We start from the raw sequence: 20590 nt of genomic DNA, 5'->3' as shown, positions 1-20590 counted from the left end.
ACTGTATTTCCCAGTACCACAAAGAGTGGTAAAAACCATAGCAAGGCTGTTCAAATAGACCTCCAGATGCAAAACCAACTGTGCTTCATTCTACCTTTTGCTGTTCATCCCAAACCAGTTAAGAGAAAGTTAGAGGCAGCATTTTCATCACATGGCACTATTGCCAGGTAGATAAAATGAAGTGTTTCTTACCACAGTACTTGAATAATTGTCTTCATCAATTTCCAGTTGGCTTGGAGTTACCCACACACCATGACCAGCAGTGGGGTAGTTGAGAAAGTAAACATCCCACTGTTATTTAAACTCTCCCACTGTAAAGTGGAACTCTGCACAGAAAGCTGCTATGGATGCAAATTTGGCATCATTGTTGAAACCCACCCTGCTTTATTTCTACAAATGAACCTTTATTTCTGATGAGACTTCTACTTTGCATAAGCTTCATTCAATAATGTCAGATATGTCCCGGGGCTATAAGCAACTAGTTTATTTTCAAATCTGCTTTGTGTCTTTAATCAATGGCTGATTTAAAATCTCAGTTGGTCTTTAAGAGCTCTCAGGTGATGGAGAAGAATCCGTCTTGTCTTAGAACAGTGGAAAACTCCATTAACACCCAAACTGGCTGCTGGCTGCACCAAATGCAGTATTATAAGATGGACCTGGTGTATGCGCTTACCCAGAAGGAGAAACTCAACAAACTAGGGCATTCTGCAGAGCTGATTTGGACTAGGCTTTGGATTTGCTGTAATAACTGGAAAGCCTCAGGATGCCATAGGGAACTCAGGCTTTCCTACTGGCCACTCATCTATAATACATTTCCATAATAGCGAAGCAATTTCCAGGCTTGCTAGCAATAAGAATAAAATGCTTTACCTGGTTATCATCCACAGTGTATTTAAACTTTTTAGCAGAGGCATTGGCAATTGCTAGTGATGCTACATAACCAACCAGTGCTACTCCAAAAGCTTCAGTGACTACTTCAGGCAGGACATTCATGGGTGGTGTCTTTGGTGATGGTAACCTATAAAAAATAAAGACAGTCCTTTCTGCAAAGCCTGGAATATAACTTTGATATACCTGTAATTCATGAAAACATAAGAGAGACAATCTTTATGTGCACAGCTGGCTTTTTAAGACATGTAAGATGACATTTTTCAATATTTTAGACTAGTAAGATCTGTGGGGAACTGCAGGGGATAATTTGTATAGGAGGAACAAAGAGTTTCAGACAGAGCATTCCACTTGTAAACTTCAATTGAGAAATTATGAAAGGATCCTTATAAATTAGCTCCCCCACTGACAGGTAAAATTAGCAATCATTGCCTAATTTTGTAAAATGCAATAAAAGAAACTCTACTAGATTTTTTCCTTCATTTTTATAGTTGGTTTTCCTATGAAGTTTAAATATTTTAAAGAATTTAGTATTCCTGATCATAGATACTATGTACATTTATTCCATTTAATGGAAACTTTCTAATGGGGACTGCTTTGATACACCTCAGCTGAGAACCAAATCACCCCAGATTGTCTTTGTACTCCACAAAAAGACATCAGCCTCTCCAGAGCACAAATCACACAGCCTAAGAGCCAAACTGAACTCTGAAGGTTTTCAGTGTTCTTCACTGATAAGGCAGCTAGTTAGATATTTCAGGTGAGTTCCTAAAAATACGTAAGAATGATCCAGGCTTCTGCTCCTGTTTTTCAGCAATGCAGAATCTTCTCCTGTGAGGTTAGGCAGAAAATATGCTCCTGATTAAAGCTCAACCAATATAGTTTAGCTGTTCATAACCCTTATCAAAAGGGCACACTTAACCCTGTTTAATCTCAGATATGTAGCATGCAATAGAATGCCCTAAATACTCAATTTTTTTTCCTCAGTAACTCTGCTTGTTTTATTTCTATCTATCTGTGTATCTGCCACAAGCACACTCATGTAGTCGTGGACTTCTACTTTGTGAAATTCAGGGAAACTCCTCAGTTTCAAAAAGGGAGCTTACACAACAGCTGTGCCACTCCTTACCAAACCTTAGAGTTTGAACACTCTCTGACATCAAATCTAAATTCTCTTTCCAAGTAATTATACTGATATTTTATTTCCTTCTCTTAAGGTCATGAAGAATTAAGTATATCTAAGAGCTTTACATTTCCTCAGAAATCACGTTTACTAAAATTACTATATAAGTGAGTGGAGTAGAAAGAAGTGAAATAATATACAAGCCTTATTTCTGCTACAATAACCCAAGGCAATGCTCAAAAACCAGGTTGCAATAATCTTGTAAATTATGTACTATCCTCCTGTCAAACATCCATCAGCCATCATCAGGTACCTAGTATCTACTTTTATTCCATAAAGCAATGAAATAGCCATGAAAATGTACAAGAAATCCTGCATTTTTATGATGATATCTATACAGATATAACAGGTTAACATGGCGTTGAATTGTAAGAGGGTATTTGAGGAGACTGTAAATGAACATAACAGATCTCTGCCATTTCTTATTTCAGAAAAGTACTTTGACCTCTTCAGAGTCTGTTCTTAGAAGTAAACATTTAAAAGCCACAAGTTAAGAAAAATAAAAAACATTACCCTTCAGGAATATGTCCCACAACTTCTATTCCATAGACATGTTCCATATCAGCATAGTAGCAGGCAATGGATGTAGTGATTATCTATTGATTCAATACAGAAAAGATGTTATGTTTCTATTCCTTTTAGCTTCTCCCTGTTATTGCCATACCTAAACACACAACGGAGTTCATGCATTTATCCTTAGATCAGTCCAGTAAGACAGAGAAATATTATTACAAAAATCTTGGCCAAATACAGAAGAGAGTCAAAAGAAACTAAGATCTGGACCTGATAACAAAGGACTGTATTGGAGTTTGGATGTTCTATGTTAATGAAAGGGATTTGTATAAGTCTCTGTAAAGCCTTAGCAACCTTGCTAGTCAGTGTCCAAACTGCCTCTATACAGCATGTGCCCCACATCACTGCCATTCATGTGAGTGTCTTAAGATAATTCATAATTTAGGTGCTCCTGAGTGGTCAGTCTGATTTAGTTGATGTTCTCCAAGCACACCTAATGCAGACTGGCAGTGTTAATTTTGGAAGAATATACAGCAGAAGACATTACTGCCTCTTATATTTATTTTCCTGAGGGTATAAATGTTGCTGAGAGAGTGGAAAGTTTGGCCCTGAGAAGGTTCAAACTCACTTCCAGTACTTTTTGTAAGATGGACATACAAAAAGAACAGGTACAGGTTCCAGTTCCTCAGTTTGCTGGTGCATTTTGTCCAGTATTGTTTTAAAGGTGACACCAAAACAGATCTTAGACCAAAGACCAGAACTACACTACCTTCTTTTCGCCCAAGAAAAATTATTCTTTTGTAAATAGCGTTTTCCAGCAAAAGAAGAGTAAGTGTGATGATCCATTCTGAAAAGCACTTGCCTTTCAATTTTTTTTTTTTAATATTTTTTTAGAGGTCTAGAGAAAAACACAAACCTTCTGCCCTGAAGGTGATTGACTGTAGCTTAATGCTTAAAATAGGGATTTACAATGCAATAGCCAATTTCAGTTTAACATATGCCATGTGAAAGGAAAACTGTAAGTAAAATTACATAAAGCAATAGTTTCAGCATTTAACTTTGTTGCAGATAAATAATTATGAACATCTCAGCCACAACTAGCCATCACAAGACTTACCTGGAGTTACAACAGGCTTGTTACTTTTAATTGTCTATTTCAAACTTCTTACACTTTAGCATTCTAGTATTCATGTTCTTGTGATTATGTAAAAAGTAGTAAACACATGAAAAATATTATACAAATTAGGAACGTATGCTACTTCTTTGTTAATCATTTAGCCAAACTATTTCCTTTTCTTATATTTAACATACAGCCATGAAATTTAACTATCCATTTAATTAGCAGCAGGTGTGGCTGTGGGTAACTGTAGACAACACAGTAAACTTCAGCAGATTAGCTGAACCATTGAAAGCTTTGTAAAACAAAACTGCTGATGTTTGATTTTGTACTTACCAGAACTAGATCAATGGGAAGAACAACTTTAATATTTCTCTGAAATTTCTCATTCAGTTCTTTAACGAGAACAAGCACCACGATGCTCAGCAAGGAGAGAAGTAAAGCCTCCAACTGAACTGATCTGATATTCTCAAATACATAGGCGTAAATCTACAGTGAATGGCAAATAGCAATCACTGATCAAGAAATGCATCATTTTGGTTCACATGCTACAGCATATTCTACACAACAGCTCAAATGATCTGTGAAAGCTGAATCAATACAGCAGGAGGTGGGTCATCTGAAAACTGGCCTATGCTTAAGATTTTACAAGGCAGAAAATCTCCAATTTACTATTTCTAAAATACCATAGACTTTTGAAAACTCAAAAACTGAAGTGAATATTTATATACATGAATCTACAAACTCATATTGGTAGAAAAAAGGAAGAAAATTCCAGTAAATGTGATATGTAACTTTTTCTTATTCAGTCTCATTAAATTCAGTGAGATAAATGAGTGTTGCACAAAAACATTGAGAGAAGCCTACATACACAAAGATTTATTTTCATCATCCATGGCTCATAACATCCATCAACTCTAATAGTAAAAGTTACTTCTAAGGAAAAATTTTAAAAGACAGAAAGGAATGGGAAATAAGGAGAGAAAGCAAGAATGAAAAGGAAATAAAAATGCATTACTGCCTGGATGGAAAGAGAAAAAAAGGGAATCTCCCCAGATAACCATCTTCTTCAAGGCATCCTTTCCAGTGCACAAAGGGATCCATCCAAATACTTTCCCAGAGTAACTGTATAGTTTCAGCAGGGTGCACACTATCTCCCTGTTGGTTGTTCTTGCTTTTTACACAAACAGTGCTTCATGGAGCACACTGATCAAGTCCAGATGCTGTGCACGCTAATTAGCTACCAATGCTACTAGTCTCTATTATGCCATGTCTTTCCCTAGCGTAAATTTATAAGATAAAATCTGCAAAGCAAGAGGTAAAAAGAGAGTAGAGGAAGGACTGATTCCCACATCAGAGGCAATTGCTTTCCAGGGGAAACTCTCCTTGGCAAGGTGTGGGAAATGCAGATGCAAGGGTGCAAGGGGTGGGGCACAGGGGACCATGAGGTTCGAAGTCCTGCTGCAGAAGGCTCTGGGTTTCTGGGGAATGGCTACATCACTGCACATTAAGAGACAGACTGCAGTGCTAAAACAGAAAGAGGAGACTGGATCTGCAAATAGGAAGCCCTCAGCATTTTAAAGGTTAAGTTGCGGTGCAAGATGCTGTAAAACATGGCTAGAACAACTAGACACGTTATAAAGACAACTGAAGTTAAAATCTAGGATATAGATATACGCTGCATCACAATTAACTTCTTTTTAAACCACAACATCAAGTATAATAAAATCAAAGAACAGAGGCTTGAAATGCTAACATAAAAAAAATGTTTTCTCTAGCTACAGCTAAGATGATCACTAAGATAAATGAAAAGTGACACTTGTAACTTTATCAAAATAAAGATTAATAATTTTCTGCCTTAGAGAACCTATTCTGAAATACATGTGTAATGCTAATAAAGTTTGACAGTTTGGAGTTAAAAATACATACATTATGTTGGACAGGAGAAAGGTACTCAAAAAATTATCTTAGGAAAGAACCATGTTCTAGCAGAAAGGCGGTCAATGTGATGAAACAGGTTTTTACCACCGTTCTGATTATGTCATTCATTGAAGAGATTATGCTCATTTTGAAGACTGAGTAAATTACAAATAACTCCCAGATTTTTCTTCTCTCTCCCTTTCTAAGAATATTTTCATAATCTGTAAGGGGAAGGGAGGAACAATTGAAAACCATCTAAAAATGGTTACAGAAAAGAAAGAAAGACAAAATGAAGTTTTCTTCGAAGAGGAATATTTAGTCCAGTCATTTGAAATTTAGCCCTTGGACTTTTGATTAAAAATGCACAGTATAACCCAGCACAAATGGTTCTCGAAACCCAGGAAAACGCATTTAAATCAACTTGTTAAATAATGTGATTCATGTATGTCAAATCTGAAGAATCGTAACGAAACCACAGCTTTCAACCACATATTGCCCCACTGTGGTCAGACAATGTGGACTGCGTCTTGAATGGCTTCAGACTAATCTCTGTGCATCTAATTTTCCAAGAATGCATTTTCAAGAGTGCACAGGACTTGGCACAGTATCCAAGCAGAAGCTGCAATTAATTAAGACAAAAGGAGGCAATTTGGAAAACTATATTGCAAACTGTGCCCACAGCTTAGGAAAGGCTGAGCCAGATCTTAGTTAAAACAGTAAGAAAGGGGAAGAAATTTATTTATTCCTAATTGCCAAAGTCAAAGAGATGCAGGTTTATTTTTGAGATGAGCTGTGTCAGCATTAACTATCTGTGTTTATGGCGTTGAATGTAATTTTCCTACAGAAAGTGAGATATAAGGCTGGGTGAATAATGTTAATGAAGGATTACAAAGAAATATTCATTTCTTTAGAATTTAGCTTTTAGAATTTCTACCTTTCTTCACAAATTGACGAAAGAAGATTCCATTTAATTTTTAAAATATATACCCAAGTCTTGTAGACCTTTGCCATATCTTTTTCTGATGTTACAAAACCACTTTATATAAAGAGCCCAGTGTATTCTTTGGTGCTTCTCTTCAAATCACGCCCTTCACTATGTAATCTACACAAGCAAATAAATGGAAAAAATGGGATTGCCATTGCTTCATAGCTCATACAAGTTCAGTAGCACCAACAGTCCTATCCCAAAAGTGTCTGTCATACACTAAAACAATTCTGGCAGTAATATATAAATATTGAATCAATTCTTCTCTCAACAGACAGAAGAGCTTCCACTAATTAGTCTGTTCCCGTGTTCCCAGGTAAGCATTCTCTGAAAACATAAAACCACTCATTTCATGATGCAGCTGATGATCATCTCACTCACAGGCTCTTCAGAAAAAAAAAAAGGCATGCAGATCTTAACATGAATGTGTTTAATGTATACTATGGCTATCTCTCTACATTATACAGCTCATGTGTTAAGCTGTCCAGTCAGTTAGTGTACTCAACGAAGGTGCATGCGTAAATCTTAAACGTTCTCACCTAAAATTCAAGTTTGTAATAGTGCTGACATCTGATTCAAAAGAAATATTTATAAATGTTTTCATCATAAACATCATTATAAATTCAGTGGCTTACATATATTGATGATGCATTTACTGAAATAATTTAGTAATTCTGTAGCAGAATTTCATTTGCTATTGTAGTGTAAAAAGCAGGTTTTTGTGTCATTCTATAGTTAACAGAATTTTAAAATACAGTAATAATCTAGTAATAGAGCTACTTGCCTCGTATTTTTATTTTATGGCTAGCTTTGTGTAAAAATTTATAATGTAAATGTTCTGGCAATATTATGAAGAATCAGTGAGCATTTTGGGGATTGATGTAAATCTGCACATATGTCAATAAAGTGATATTCTAACTTTGCACACATACATATATATACAGAGACTGAATGTCCTTGTTCTCATGAGAAAGTAATGGCTTTGAGTTCAACTATGTTTTTACAGAATTTCACAGAGTAATAACGAACACTGTAATGGTCTATATTCTAGAAATGTGTACATGAAAACCCAAAAGATTGATTCTAAAACTAGCATAGATGCTAAAGCAAACAAAAAAAATTGAGGTTACATATTAGTCAAAACACTTAACACAGATTAACAGTAGATGACTTCATTTCATTTTCAAAAATGTTTCATTCTGATATTTGTTATACAAATATAATACACTGTGGGAAAGAAGAACAAGCAACTATTGTGAACTGTATAGGGAATAAATAGGGAAAAATGTGGGGGAAGGGAGGGGAAGCGCTGATAGCGGGAACGTGAAGATTTTTTTATCTAATTGCAGCACAACCACAAGGATTTTGAGACAAACTTGCAACACATCTAAAAGAGACCTCATTTAGCAAAGCAGGTTTGTTACACTGCTGATGTTCATTTTGCAGTGCTGCATTTTGTCAGAAGTTTGTGGAAGGATAAATTTATCTGCACATGTATAACGGGCAAACAGATATTTTCTTCTGTTTGCAGATATTAAGTAAAACTTGATGACACTTTTCTTGTCCTTTGTGAAAATTAGATCTGGTATCCCCCACCATTTTTCTTCTTCACCTACACCTTGCCTTTCCTATTTGTAAAGAAATGCAATTGATGCAGTAATAAGCAGCACTATCGCAATGTTAAAAACCATGCACAGGGAAAATGTAATTTAATAAATTACATAAACTCTGTGTAAGCACAGAAACACCATAGGCTCAAAGCCAGTGTACTAGACTTGTTCTCCACATATAAAACTTTTTTTTACATATCTAATCATGATCTCACTTGCTGTAAAGAATCTACTTCACTGGCTTGCTTTGCTTTCAACTCTTCTATCACACTTTAATAAACATTTTTATTCTTGCTTCGCCAACCCAAAGGCTGCCGGAGGCAAAGCAATTGGCTTTGTGAGTGGGAGGTGTTTTAGAGTGGAGAAAGAAAAAAAAATACAAGTAAAAATACCAGCTTTGGGTTTCAAGATTTTGAAGTAAAGAATATGTCCAGAGAGACACGCTGAATTTGCCTTTCACTCTCTAATCACATGTGCACATCAACATGTATCTAATTAGTGTAATTTTCATATAAAACTACCACCACAAGAAAAAAGTGTTTTAACGTTTAAATCTGATGCTTCTAATGGAGACACTGGACCTTCTTAAGACAACCTGTAAGTCTGAACAGATACCAGAAACCTTTCAAAGCACTTAAATGGTAAAACACTCCCTTCTAAATACGGAGACTTTTTTATTATTCTCTTAAGTTGTACAGAGAGTTTCTTGTTTGCTCATTAGTTTCCACAGAATTATACAGAGAAGTTCAGAACCTAAAAAAATCAGGAATATTTTTCTTTGGAAAATGTTCAAAGAGGTTTGATTTCAAAAGCAAAGCAAAGAGCAAATGACTTATTTCAGGTACATTAAAAAATACAAGGGATAAGGGAATAGATTTCTTTGAAAGCATTTGAATGACCTCATTTATGATATCACCAGCACACCAATGTGGAAATATTTCTTCATATCACTGCTGCTCTTTATTATTGCTCGTAATGTATATTTTGATTATGTCTTGGCTGTGGCACTTAACAACAGTCATCTCTACAAGATGACAATATTCCTATATGTAAGTATAGTCTCCATGGAAACGCCATGAAAAAGAGGCTAGATGCATTATGAGGAGGTTTCTAAAGAATTAAAACATATATGAAGAATCATTTGTAATAGACTCACAGGATAACTGCCTACACATAAAAATGGCTGTGACACTTTTAGTTATGTCACGACAAGATAAATTTCTTGTGCTTATTGCATGGCCCTAAATTACTTTGTGTTTACTGCATGTCCCTAATTCTCAAGAATACATTTCCAAAATAATAGGAAAAAATAAAGAGCAGGACACTGCAAGAAAAATACAGTAAACTTTTTAAAAAAAGGTGTCCTAATTTTGTGGCTAACTAGATGAAATCTCACTTCATATGGTAATCAATTAATTTATTGCTATCAGCACAATACAAATATTACCTCAGCAAGTAAATAAAATTTTATTATAAGCAAAATATGAATTTGACAAATGCTATTTTAACGATACTACTTCTGTCAGGAGATTATGCTCATAACACCTAAACTCAGAGTTTGCTGGCATGAGATACCATAAAGAATACATTCTCGTATCTTTTATGCAACAAGGTTACACAACTTTGCCCATTAAGGTTTCAGCCAATAATACCTCCTTTCCAAAGAGAGTAACCATGACACTCTGTGAAAGGCTGTATGTATTTTATAAAAATTACCTTAAAGCTATAAATTTGCTGTATTTATGGCAATGTAATATGATGTCATAAAGCACTAAGGAACATATCTAGGGCAAATTTTGCATAAGAGACCAACAAATTGTGTCATTTTCCTTTTGCTACAAAGATGGTCAGATTTCATTCTAAATATGAAGAAAAACCCTTTAGAATGATATTCGGATATATCCCTCCCGCATGTTGAAACAGAAAGAGTTAACCCTCCCTGTACAAGTGTATAATTTCTCATGATAATGAATGGAATTACTGATTCTGTAATACATATCTTTAGACTGATTACAGTATCCTTTCAAAATAAGGCCCATTCCTGTTAATTCTTCATGAAGTGTTCCTAATCTGCTCTTACAAACAGACCTAGTAAGAGAAACGTGTTGGTATTATATCTTCCAGTCATTCACATACATGCATAAAAAACTTTTTACGCTTATATAAAGCCAAACATCAAAATTATTTGAGAAAATGCTACCTAGTGGAATAATACATCTCTAATCAAACTCACATGAAAAAATCCCAGTGGTCCTGATATATATGGCATTTTCATTCCCAGCAGATACTTCACTTGTGAAGTCACAACATGTGTAGCTGCTCCTGTTGTCATTGCACTTATTACCGGTTCTGTTAACAAGAAAGTGGCACTGCCCAACTGCAGCATAAACATTGTTACCTAAAAGGCAAAAGCATGACTATCAGCAATTGCAATAAAATGCAAATTTCTCATAATAGGACAACGAACCAGGATCCTTTTAATAAACAATATGATAAATGAGATAAAGATAAAAAGCAAAATTCCTTTGAAGGACAACTATAGCTGCAAACAGACCCCACTGAAACTCTGTGGGTTTATCTGCATTATCTTATTTGCATCACTAGTTTAAGAGACTCTAATAATGGTTTAGTAACAAAAGCGGACTGAGAAACTATCTTCATGAAATGCTTAGCATTCTGTCCTGCTCAAATAGGTGAGCACAATTAACACTGTATAAACATCGGCTTAACACAGCAACATGAAGTAAAGCAACTCCAAAGGTGAAGGTGGTACTAATACTCATTTCTTCTGTGCTGCTATTCTGGCTGAGTAAGCATTGGACTTTTTCTTGGTCCAGCTTGCCATTTGCCAACATGTCAATATCGGGATTCCCAGCATTAGTAATTTCAACAGCTAGCAGATTTATTAGGTCCTAAAGCTACAAAGAGATGCGAATCATGGTGAGAGCTCTGTCATCCCACAGAGCCCTGCCCTACCCCAGGCTGTTGTGCCATTAGATTTCCCTTCCAACACAGTCTGACAGTGGCTTTGTTCCTCCCGCAAATCCCTTAGCCTCCTGGTGTGCCAATGACCCTGCACATTCAGTTCAATGTAACATGATATTTGGTCCTCTCATGCTCATGTTTTCTAAGATTAGTTTGTATTGCATGGATGTGAAATTTCTAACTGTGCAACAACTAATTTGCCAGAGAATGGGATGGATGTTTATACCACTGCAAATTCAAAACCACAGAGACAATTCTGTGAAGTACATAATATCACAAAGAAATATTAGTTTAATATTAGCATTTCAGTGAATTACAGGGAAATGGTGCCATGATTGCAGAATTTAGCAATTTTGTGATCACTCTCACGCTTATCTTTTTTTAAAAAAATTATTTTTAGTTTAAATCTTCAGCATTTTAGGGTGGCAAGAATGGCTAGAGTTTCTTTGTGCAGCTTTTTGACATCACACTATCTTAAAAGGCTCAGTAAGAAGTAATGATCTTGAGATTAATCTTGCTTTTAGTAGGCATACACTCTTGATTAAATTCATGTGAATGAAATAAGGAGCTGTCAGAGAAAGGGAAAGAAAACACAGGAGAAAGTGAGGGAAAGCAGCCTTGAGTTAACGCACAGTATAGGAGAAATTATCATGAAAATAAGTTCTAAACACCAAATGATCAGACAGAAGTGGTAGAAGGTGTGATTTCTAAAAGAAAATATAGAAAATAAATAAGAATCATAGTTGAGAATGGAAGAAAGATAATACAAACGGAACCTTTTCTTGCAGCTACCTTTACTGCTTCACAGTTTTACCCTGACAAGTAGAAGATAAAGAGGATTTAACCAGGAGAAGAGAAATGAGTAACTGCAAAAAGCAAAGACTTCATGTTCATTAATTCAAGCCCTTTTGGTTCTTGTCCACTTTCAGTACTTTCTTCCCATGACAACACGCTCAGTTTATTATTGTTAATATTCCATTCACTGTGTAGTTGATCTAACTCCATGGCTGGTAAAAATTTTTATCACATAACAGGCAGTTGGGAAATCACTGCTCCTAAACTTTCTGTCCTCAGTAATGGAAGGCTGATATCATATTACCTGCTGCATGAATTCAGTTTTAGAGAATGAATTTGAAATCCCTCAAAACCACTTTCTAGAAAGTGCAGCTTATTTTTCACTGTTAAATCAAACAAGAAGTGGTGATAACCTTTCTGATCATTTGCTGTGTGGGCCAAGAAGACAAAGACAGTCACAGGGAATATCTCGTGGAAGGAAACAGTACAGAATGTGAGCCTCCCATTTAGTATGTTGTATCAGTTATCTTGAAATTGGAGGCTGCAAAAGCAAAGACATCTATAGACTGTGTGGAGACCATCAGTCAGACAGAAAAAATTAAGCTTGACTGTCACCAACTTGAAACTCTTTGTGCCCTGTCTCAATAGATATAATTGAGAGCTTTTGGTCTTTTGAATTATAGATCTTAAATTCACTGTGGGTGGCTTGAGAGTGTTTGGTAGCTTCTGATCGTGTGTGGAGTGAGCCTTCCTCACTCGAGGACCTGAAAAAGATTTCTTTCTGTGGTCTTTCTGGACTAATGTATAGCACATTGTACAGTCATTGTGGTAGCCAGGGCTACCATCCAGCCTTGCTGTCCTTTTCAAGATATAGAATATGAGCCTGCAAGAAGATATTTCCACTGTGAAAGAATAATGAACTCTTTCCTAACTATCACTGCATGATAAAGACTGATGTTTGTACTTCATGAGTAACTATGTATAACATAGAATAATGCAGCGTAGTTTTTCCCATGGGGAAATAAATCTTTGGACAAGAATATTAGCCTTAGAGAAACACACTTTGTATTCAAATATGTTCTTTCATTATTAAGCAAACTGACAGTAGACTATGTAAACTTGTTCTCCAGATAACCAGATGCAATTTTTCTTTCCAGTACTGTACATCAGAAATTAATTATATGTAATTTTTAAAAATACAGTAGCTGAAAATCTTAGCAGTAAAAATGTAGAAGACTGAAATTCAATAGCCAGATATTTCTCATTTACGGAAGAGTAGCGCAACTAAAATCTATAGTCCTGTGGTTCTTAGGAAAATACAATGCTTTTCTAGGATAAAAATTAGGTTTCCCTCACTTTGAACTGCAAGTAGCTTTCCTTTATTCAACAAATTTTATATTGAATTTCAGTGTAGTATATTGAGATTTGTTACAGACATATATATTTATGCAAGCATTCTTGCACGTATAATGTATTAATAGGAAAAAGCAAATGTACACAAAAGCTTTTTTTTAATTATTTTTGGTGCTATGAAGTCATCATGCAATTCTGATTAAGAAATTATTTCATAGACATCTGCTATTTTTCAACATTTCCTCTCCACACCAATACCTCTGAGGTGTTTAATATCAGGGAATAATTCCATTAACTTGATTAGCTTCCCATGCCCTGTTTATCTTTATAAAGTAGCAGTTACATAAAAATAAAAAAAAATCTACATAATACGTTCCATTCTGCTTTTAAAAATGAAATTTTCTCTGTGACTGCATTATTTTAAATGCCTTTAGTAATTACAGTTTTTATTTTATGTTTACTTCTTTTCTTTTTTAATACTATGTCTTCTTCATCAGGATGCCTCTTACGATAACGACATATCTTGCTTCTTTCATAAACATTCAGGAATCTGAAATTAATTAAATGAAAAATTTGGGCAGCTAAGCCTCAATTTTCAAATCTTATAAGTTCCTGGTGATTAAAAAACAGTTCCAATTTATTTCATGCTTTGACAGATCTGAACTTCACAGACCCTGTTCAGAGCTTGCCTCGTGCACAAATCATAGAATCATAGAATTCCTAGGTTGTATTTCTGTGTTTGTTTCTGGAAACCAGGTGCCCAGGAGGTGTTGCAATGTCAAGTGTCAGAATATTTTTTCATTTTAATATGTACAAGGAAAGAGGGAAGTCTTTGAAGATAAGCAACTGACAATGGAGAAAGGAACTCTCAATTACATCATCCCTCAAGACAGGATGGGGGACAACATGACTGAGAGCAGCCCTGTGAAGAAGGACTTGGGGGTGCTGCTTGATGAGAAGCTCAACATGAGTTTGTAATGTGTGCTGTCAGCCCAGAAAGCCAACCGTATCCTGGGCTGCACCAAAGGAAGTGTGGCCAGCAGGTCAATGGTGATTCTTTCCCTCTGTTACTCTCTCATGAGACCCCACCTGGGGTACTGTGTCCATTTCTGGAATCTTTCAACATAAGGAGAATATGGAGCTGTTGGAACTGGTCCAGAAGATGATCAGAGGTCTGGAGCACCTCTGCTATAAGGACAGTCTGAGAGAGCTGGGGTTGCTCAGCCTAGAGAAGAGAAGGCTCTGGGGAGCCCTTATAGCAGCCTTCCAGTGCCTGTAGGGAGCCTAAAAGAAAGCTGGGGAGGAAGGGACTTTTTGCAAAGGCCTGTACAGGAGTAGGGGAAACAGTTATAAATTGGAGAGGGGGAAATTTAGATTAAGCATTAGGAATAAATTCTTCACAATGAGGGTGAGGAGGCACTGGAACAGGTTTCCCAGGGAAGCTGCGGATGCTCTCTCCCTGGAAGTGCTGTGGGCCAGGTTGGGTAGGGTCTTGGGCAGCCTCGTTTGGTGGGAGGTGTCCCTGCCTATGGCAGCGGGATTGCAACTGGATGACTTTAAGGTCCTTTCCAAATCAAATGATTTTATAATTCTATGAACTCAGTGTTTGTGGCCAGAATAGAAAAAGAGAAGAAATCATTTGAATAAACTTCGAAGAATCATTTGAAGACATTCTTTTTTTCTAATTTATTTTTCTTTAATGATGTGTGTGTGTGAACTCTACAGAGAATTTAAAGATGTTTCCCCCACTGTTTTTAATTATTCAATATTTTATAGTATTTATCTTCAAGCGACAAGTAATAGAAAACTTCAGGAATATGTCACTGTTTACCAGGAGCTGATTCATGTTTTATTTCTGAAGGAAAAGGAAAGGGAGCACCAACAGCAACTGAATATATTGCTGCCTGAATGTGATTTTACTTCATATTGCAGTACATTGGGAAAACTGGTTGGATGGCCGGGCCCGAAGAGCTGTGGTAAACAGGGTTAACCCCAGCTTGAGGCCAGTCACAACTACCTGAAAGGAGGTTGTAGAGAGGAGGGAGCTGGCCTCTTCTCCCAAGTGACAGGTGATAGGACAAGGAGGAATGGCCTCAAGCTGCACCAGAGGAGGTTCAGACTGGATATCAGAAAAGAATTTTTCACAGGAAGGGTCATCCGTCACTGGAACAGGCTGCCCAGCGAGGTGGCAGCATGTTTAGTGGCAGATAGGAATGGTTGGACTTGATGATCTCAGAGGTCTTTTCCAACCTGGTGATTCTATGATTCTATGTACACAGACAATTACTACATCTCAACAACGTAGCAGTAGATTCTTAAAAGATGTTAGTTTCCTCATTCATGAACATTGGACCAAACCCATGGTCAGTTTTTCTCAGAGCAATGAAAATAAAGATATTACAAAAGTCATAGCTGTCACAAATGCAAATACATCAGTAGCTTACAGAATGTGTTCACCACTGACCTGAATTATTCCTCCTAGAAACGAAACAGCTGTTGCAACTCCAATTCTCTGCATTTCAAACCCTGATAGGCCCAAAATGTCTGAATTATTCCTTGTAGTGAAATTACTGTTGACTGAAGGGACAAGACGCTCAACTGCATTGGCAGATATTAAGGAAGTTAAAGCAAAAGTTCCTACAAAAAAATACATGCATTAGTCACTAATAACTCTATTTCTGTCTGCACTCATCACTCATGTTGTCTTAAAAATCTTGGCCTTTATGAGTAAAAGTACCATTTTGTGCATTCCTGTCCTGATAAGAACAATTTCTAAGCTGATCTTTTAATGTGACACACATTTCTTCACATAAAATGGCCATTTTCTGCATGCCATTTCCCTCATAGTCCCCTAGCATTCGTAGCTGTTGTGTTAGGGAAGTACATCCTTATCTGGGGCTTTTAGATTTTGTTTATGGACTAGCATTCATTAATTTGACAAAGCTTTGTTTGAACCCGTTTGTATTTTCTGCCTCCACAATGTCCTCTGGGAGCAGGCTCCAACAGTTCATCATATGCTGCAATATTTTCTTTCGTGTATACTTTTAAAGGCATTTAAAGTGATCTTTCATCAGTTTCATTGAGCTCTCCTTACTTTTACTGTTGTAGGACCTACTGAACAGAGTTCTGCCTTCACCTTGGCCTTTATGGAGTAAAAATCCCAACACAAATTCCTTGGGAACCTATTAGGGACAACTCCACCCTGAAAAATGACCACTAGGACCTACTCTTTGCTTCTTATCCTTTAACTCACTAATAATTAATAGAAAGGCTTTTTTTCTATCACAAGGGCAACTTAGTTTCTGTAATAACTTTTTGTGTGGAACCTTATCAGTAGCTGTTTGACCATTCTGATATGCTATACAAAAAGTATTTCCATTTTCCATGTGCTTTCTGACACTCATACAGTACTCTAGGAGGAAAATCCCATGTAGGACTTTTCTTTACAGGAGTCACATTAACTCCACTCCAACAGACTGTAATTATAGGTTTCTTTTAGTGATCTTATTTTTTATTATAGTCTATAATAATAAGACTGCAAGACTCATCACTCATCTCATTTCCCAAGATTCTCTCTAGAGCCCTTCCAACAGATGAAATTCCATTGCTAACTTAACAGTCCTGTGGCCTTGTCACAGAATGTCCCTGTTACACCCTTGTCAGAAAGGTGCCCTACCATTTTCTTTCCAGGCTTCCTAATTTTGATGTATTTAAAAAACTTGAACTATCACTTTGGTCATCCTTTCCATGGCACTCTTCAAATTCCTTTTTTTAGCCTTCTAAACTTCCTGCAGATATTTGACCAGCAACATGGCCTAATTCGGTCAAGCTTTTCATTTTTCAAGTGCCCAACTCTCCCCTGTGATAATCCCTTTAATTTTCCTGTTGACCAATGAAAGGTTTTCTTGGATCATATTTTCCTTTTTGAATCATGATACACATTTTACTTCGGCCTATAACACATCTTTTTCAAGCAATGCTGAGGATAGCTGTGGATATTTTGCTCTTCAGATTGTTCTTCTTTTCTTTTAAATCTGTTCTTTTTTTTTTTTAAAAAAAAATAGATAAAATTGGATTTGAAAGCAGTTTATGTAAATTCTATCTGAAATCAAAGACCTGTATGTAGTATTATGACAGATGAAAATGTCTCAGAGGATGCTCCAAGATCAATTACACCAAAAATCATCAAGAAAAAGGTGTAGGGGTTAGTTGTTCAGGTCAGTAATCTTTTAAAGGAGATCAGCTGTGTCACAGAAGACACATTTTGAGTGAGTTGATGTTGACAGAACTGGGCCACTGATCAATTTTCCATTTCATATTAATATAATTGACTTCACTAAAAAAGGACGCTTTAAAAGCCTGTACACGTATGGAGAGCCCCACTGATCTTGCAGAAAATACTGGTAGGAGAAGAGATTGTCACCAATGGACATGAATTATGGATCATGCGGGGATCTGAAACAGGCAGCATAATTCCAGTTCATCCTGCATGCTATAACACAATAACGGAGACTAGTGGAATGCGTGCATGAGAAATTTCTACTGAAAAGATCAACAGCATATGTCACATAGATTCATTTTAAAAAGTCCTCACAACTGCAAGAGAACTGGTTTGTTTGCTTTTATCTTAAGATTAACTTCTAGAATAGACACTTGTGAAAGGAACAGGCTTCCACACCAGGGTCTTGTTAGGAACCTGTGACCATGGAGATGCAGAACTCTCAGTAAATCATTCTCTGAACAGTATTCCTTCCCAAGGATAAAACATCAGACTTGGTTTCTCAAATTTACCCATTTTATTCTCTGTTTTCACTACTAGAATTTATGTCAGATAGATTCTTATTTATTTACTTTTCTACATATGATCATATGATGAATTCTTTTCTTCCTAATAATTTTACATCAACAAATTGCTGACAATACAATGCTAAATTAATTTTTAATAATCGTTCATGTTTTAATATATTTAATAAAAAATAAGTTAAAAAAATCATACTAATCTATCCCTACTTGAATGTCAAATTTATTTTCCAAATTCTAAATTTTAACTTTTTTTTTGAATGCTTTTTTCTTGAGCTGAATACGTTCCATCACTCATTACAGCATCAAGTCACTAACAGCAGCCACAGACTCTTCTTAGGCATACAAAGTCTCAAATACTTTCTGTGCCTTTAGTAAAAACAAATTTTCAGCTTTCCTTTCACTGTATGACAAGTTATAGTTGTTCAGCAATGTTTAAAAATTTAACTGAATATTTATGAATAAAAAAGGTACTCAAAATATGTGGCTAAATTCTTACTAAAGCATTCCTCAGCACATATACTTGAGCAATCAGATTCTGCACAATTCATTTTGGGCATTACTACCTAGAACTATCTTTTCTCCTTTTTGGAGGTTTCCTCTTCCACAAATAAAATATACCTTCTCCCTGCTTATATTTTTTGATGACCACAGTGTTTGCTTCCCTTTACCCAGTCCGACTGTGCTTTCCTACTGGGCCTACATCATCCCCCTGCAAGCTTTAGAGGCCACCAAGTGCCTATTTTGCCCACTAAAGAATTTTTTTTCCACCTTCTATCCAGAACTTGTGGTCTTTGAAGTCAGAGCATTTGCCCACCTATTAGGAGATCAAAGTCATTCAACTCTTGCAGCTGCAGTCAACTCAGCTGAGAGTAAGCAAGTAGCTCAGAACTACGATCATAGTATAGAATCATAGAATAGTTTGGGTTGGAAGGGACCTGAAAGATCATCTAGTTCCAACCCCCCTGCCATGGGCAAGGACATCCCACTAGATCAGGTAACCCAAGGACCCATCCAACCTGACTTTGGACACCTCCAGGGATGGGGCATCCACAACTTCCCTTGGCAATCTTCTCCGGTGTCTCACCACTCATGGTGAAGAAATTCTTCCTTATGTCAAGCCTAAATCTGTCCCTCTCCAGTTTATACCAGTAACTGGAAAAAAAGCTGCCTGCCTGCTTAGTCTGCTAGTGGACAGGATTTGTATTGAACTCATTGGGAGGATCTCTAGTTTTAATACAACAGCAGAGAAAGTTGGGTTTTTTCACTGAGAAATGTGGGGTTTGTGTTTTAGACAGGTGAGAAATTACGTGTTTTCCATGGTTTAGAAGCCTGCCCAGTCTTTTCCATTCTTGTTTGCATATATCTATTGTTGTCTGAGCCCTTTGTTAAAATATTAGCCTGAAGCAGATTTCTAAAGTAGAGTTAAAATACAAAAGCCCTTAGTAAACTACATTTACAAAGGAAGAGTCAACGCAACATTAAATTATAATGGCAGGAGTAACTCCAACATATTCTAAATGAGGCTTTCTTCAAGTACTTAAAGTGGCAAAAAATAATTGTATAAAGAAACACAAAAATATTCTTTTTCTATTTAGTCTTGGATAATTTTCCTGCCATTGATCTTATAACAGCAAAAAAAATGTTCAGTTTCCAATTCCTTTTTCCTGAAAATGTTTTCACCAAATATACACTTACCTGTCGCAACATGATGCCCCATTCCAAATATGGCATATATAATGACAGGGAAGAAAGAGCCATATAAACCAAAAACTGGATGGACTGAAGACAGAACTGCAAAGGCCAGCCCTATAGAAATTAAACAGAATTAATTCACTATGTGAAGATAAAACTGTTCTGCATTCAATTTGTTTTTAATGAGAAAACACCTACCATCTTATTAAGAGCAGGAAATAAACCACCACCGTTTACAAAAACCCAGACCATAAGCCAACTACTGTACAGTGAGGGTCAGGAAGAACTGTGGAAGGTTTTTCATCTATTGTCTGTCATCAAAGTCCTGATACTTTCTCTGATTCTCGGTCACCAGCAGAAGCAAACAGGTCAAAGATACATTCTATGGCACCAGCTGCCATGTTTCCAGGCTGTCTCCAACAATGGTTCCAAACTTTTTCTTAACAGACCATACTCACAGGAGGACACAGCACCATTTCACTCCCACCCTAACAAACACAGGTTGGAGACTGCCAGGGCTCCAGGTGATTGGATGGTTATTTCTTTCAAGTGACTCAAAACCTATAATTTTGGCTTGGATGGAGCTGATTCAGTCTGCTTTCTTTTAATTTCTTAAGTAAAAAAATATTCCAGAGTTCATTCTCTTTAGGTGCATGGGGGACTTAAGTGTTTAGATATTAATTTTTTGTTATTGTTACGTAAAGTTGTCAATCCAGAAACAGAAACTATTTGACATTCATTTTGAG

General features: G+C 36.4%; 1 protein-coding gene across 3 annotated transcripts in view; it reads right to left on the bottom strand.

Annotated features, from left to right (window-relative positions):
* SLC26A7 (solute carrier family 26 member 7) overlaps positions 1 to 20590 on the bottom strand; it is a 55322-nt gene that overhangs the window by 22802 nt on the left and 11930 nt on the right. For 2 of the 3 annotated variants that reach the window (XM_069853126.1, XM_069853128.1), the window contains 6 exons: positions 19848 to 19958; positions 15814 to 15986; positions 10450 to 10614; positions 4038 to 4190; positions 2585 to 2667; positions 871 to 1018 (listed from right to left, as the gene is read on the bottom strand). In XM_069853126.1, the coding sequence (XP_069709227.1) occupies positions 871 to 1018; positions 2585 to 2667; positions 4038 to 4190; positions 10450 to 10614; positions 15814 to 15986; positions 19848 to 19958 (833 nt within the window). The remainder of the gene's footprint in view (positions 1 to 870; positions 1019 to 2584; positions 2668 to 4037; positions 4191 to 10449; positions 10615 to 15813; positions 15987 to 19847; positions 19959 to 20590) is intronic. The other variant, XM_069853127.1, reaches the window with a different exon arrangement.

The sequence above is a fragment of the Phaenicophaeus curvirostris genome, chromosome 3, assembly GCF_032191515.1.
Source record: "Phaenicophaeus curvirostris isolate KB17595 chromosome 3, BPBGC_Pcur_1.0, whole genome shotgun sequence".
Taxonomy (NCBI): domain Eukaryota; kingdom Metazoa; phylum Chordata; class Aves; order Cuculiformes; family Cuculidae; genus Phaenicophaeus; species Phaenicophaeus curvirostris.
Note: the sequence above shows the minus strand (reverse complement) of the source record. Positions and strands in the feature narration are given on the sequence as shown.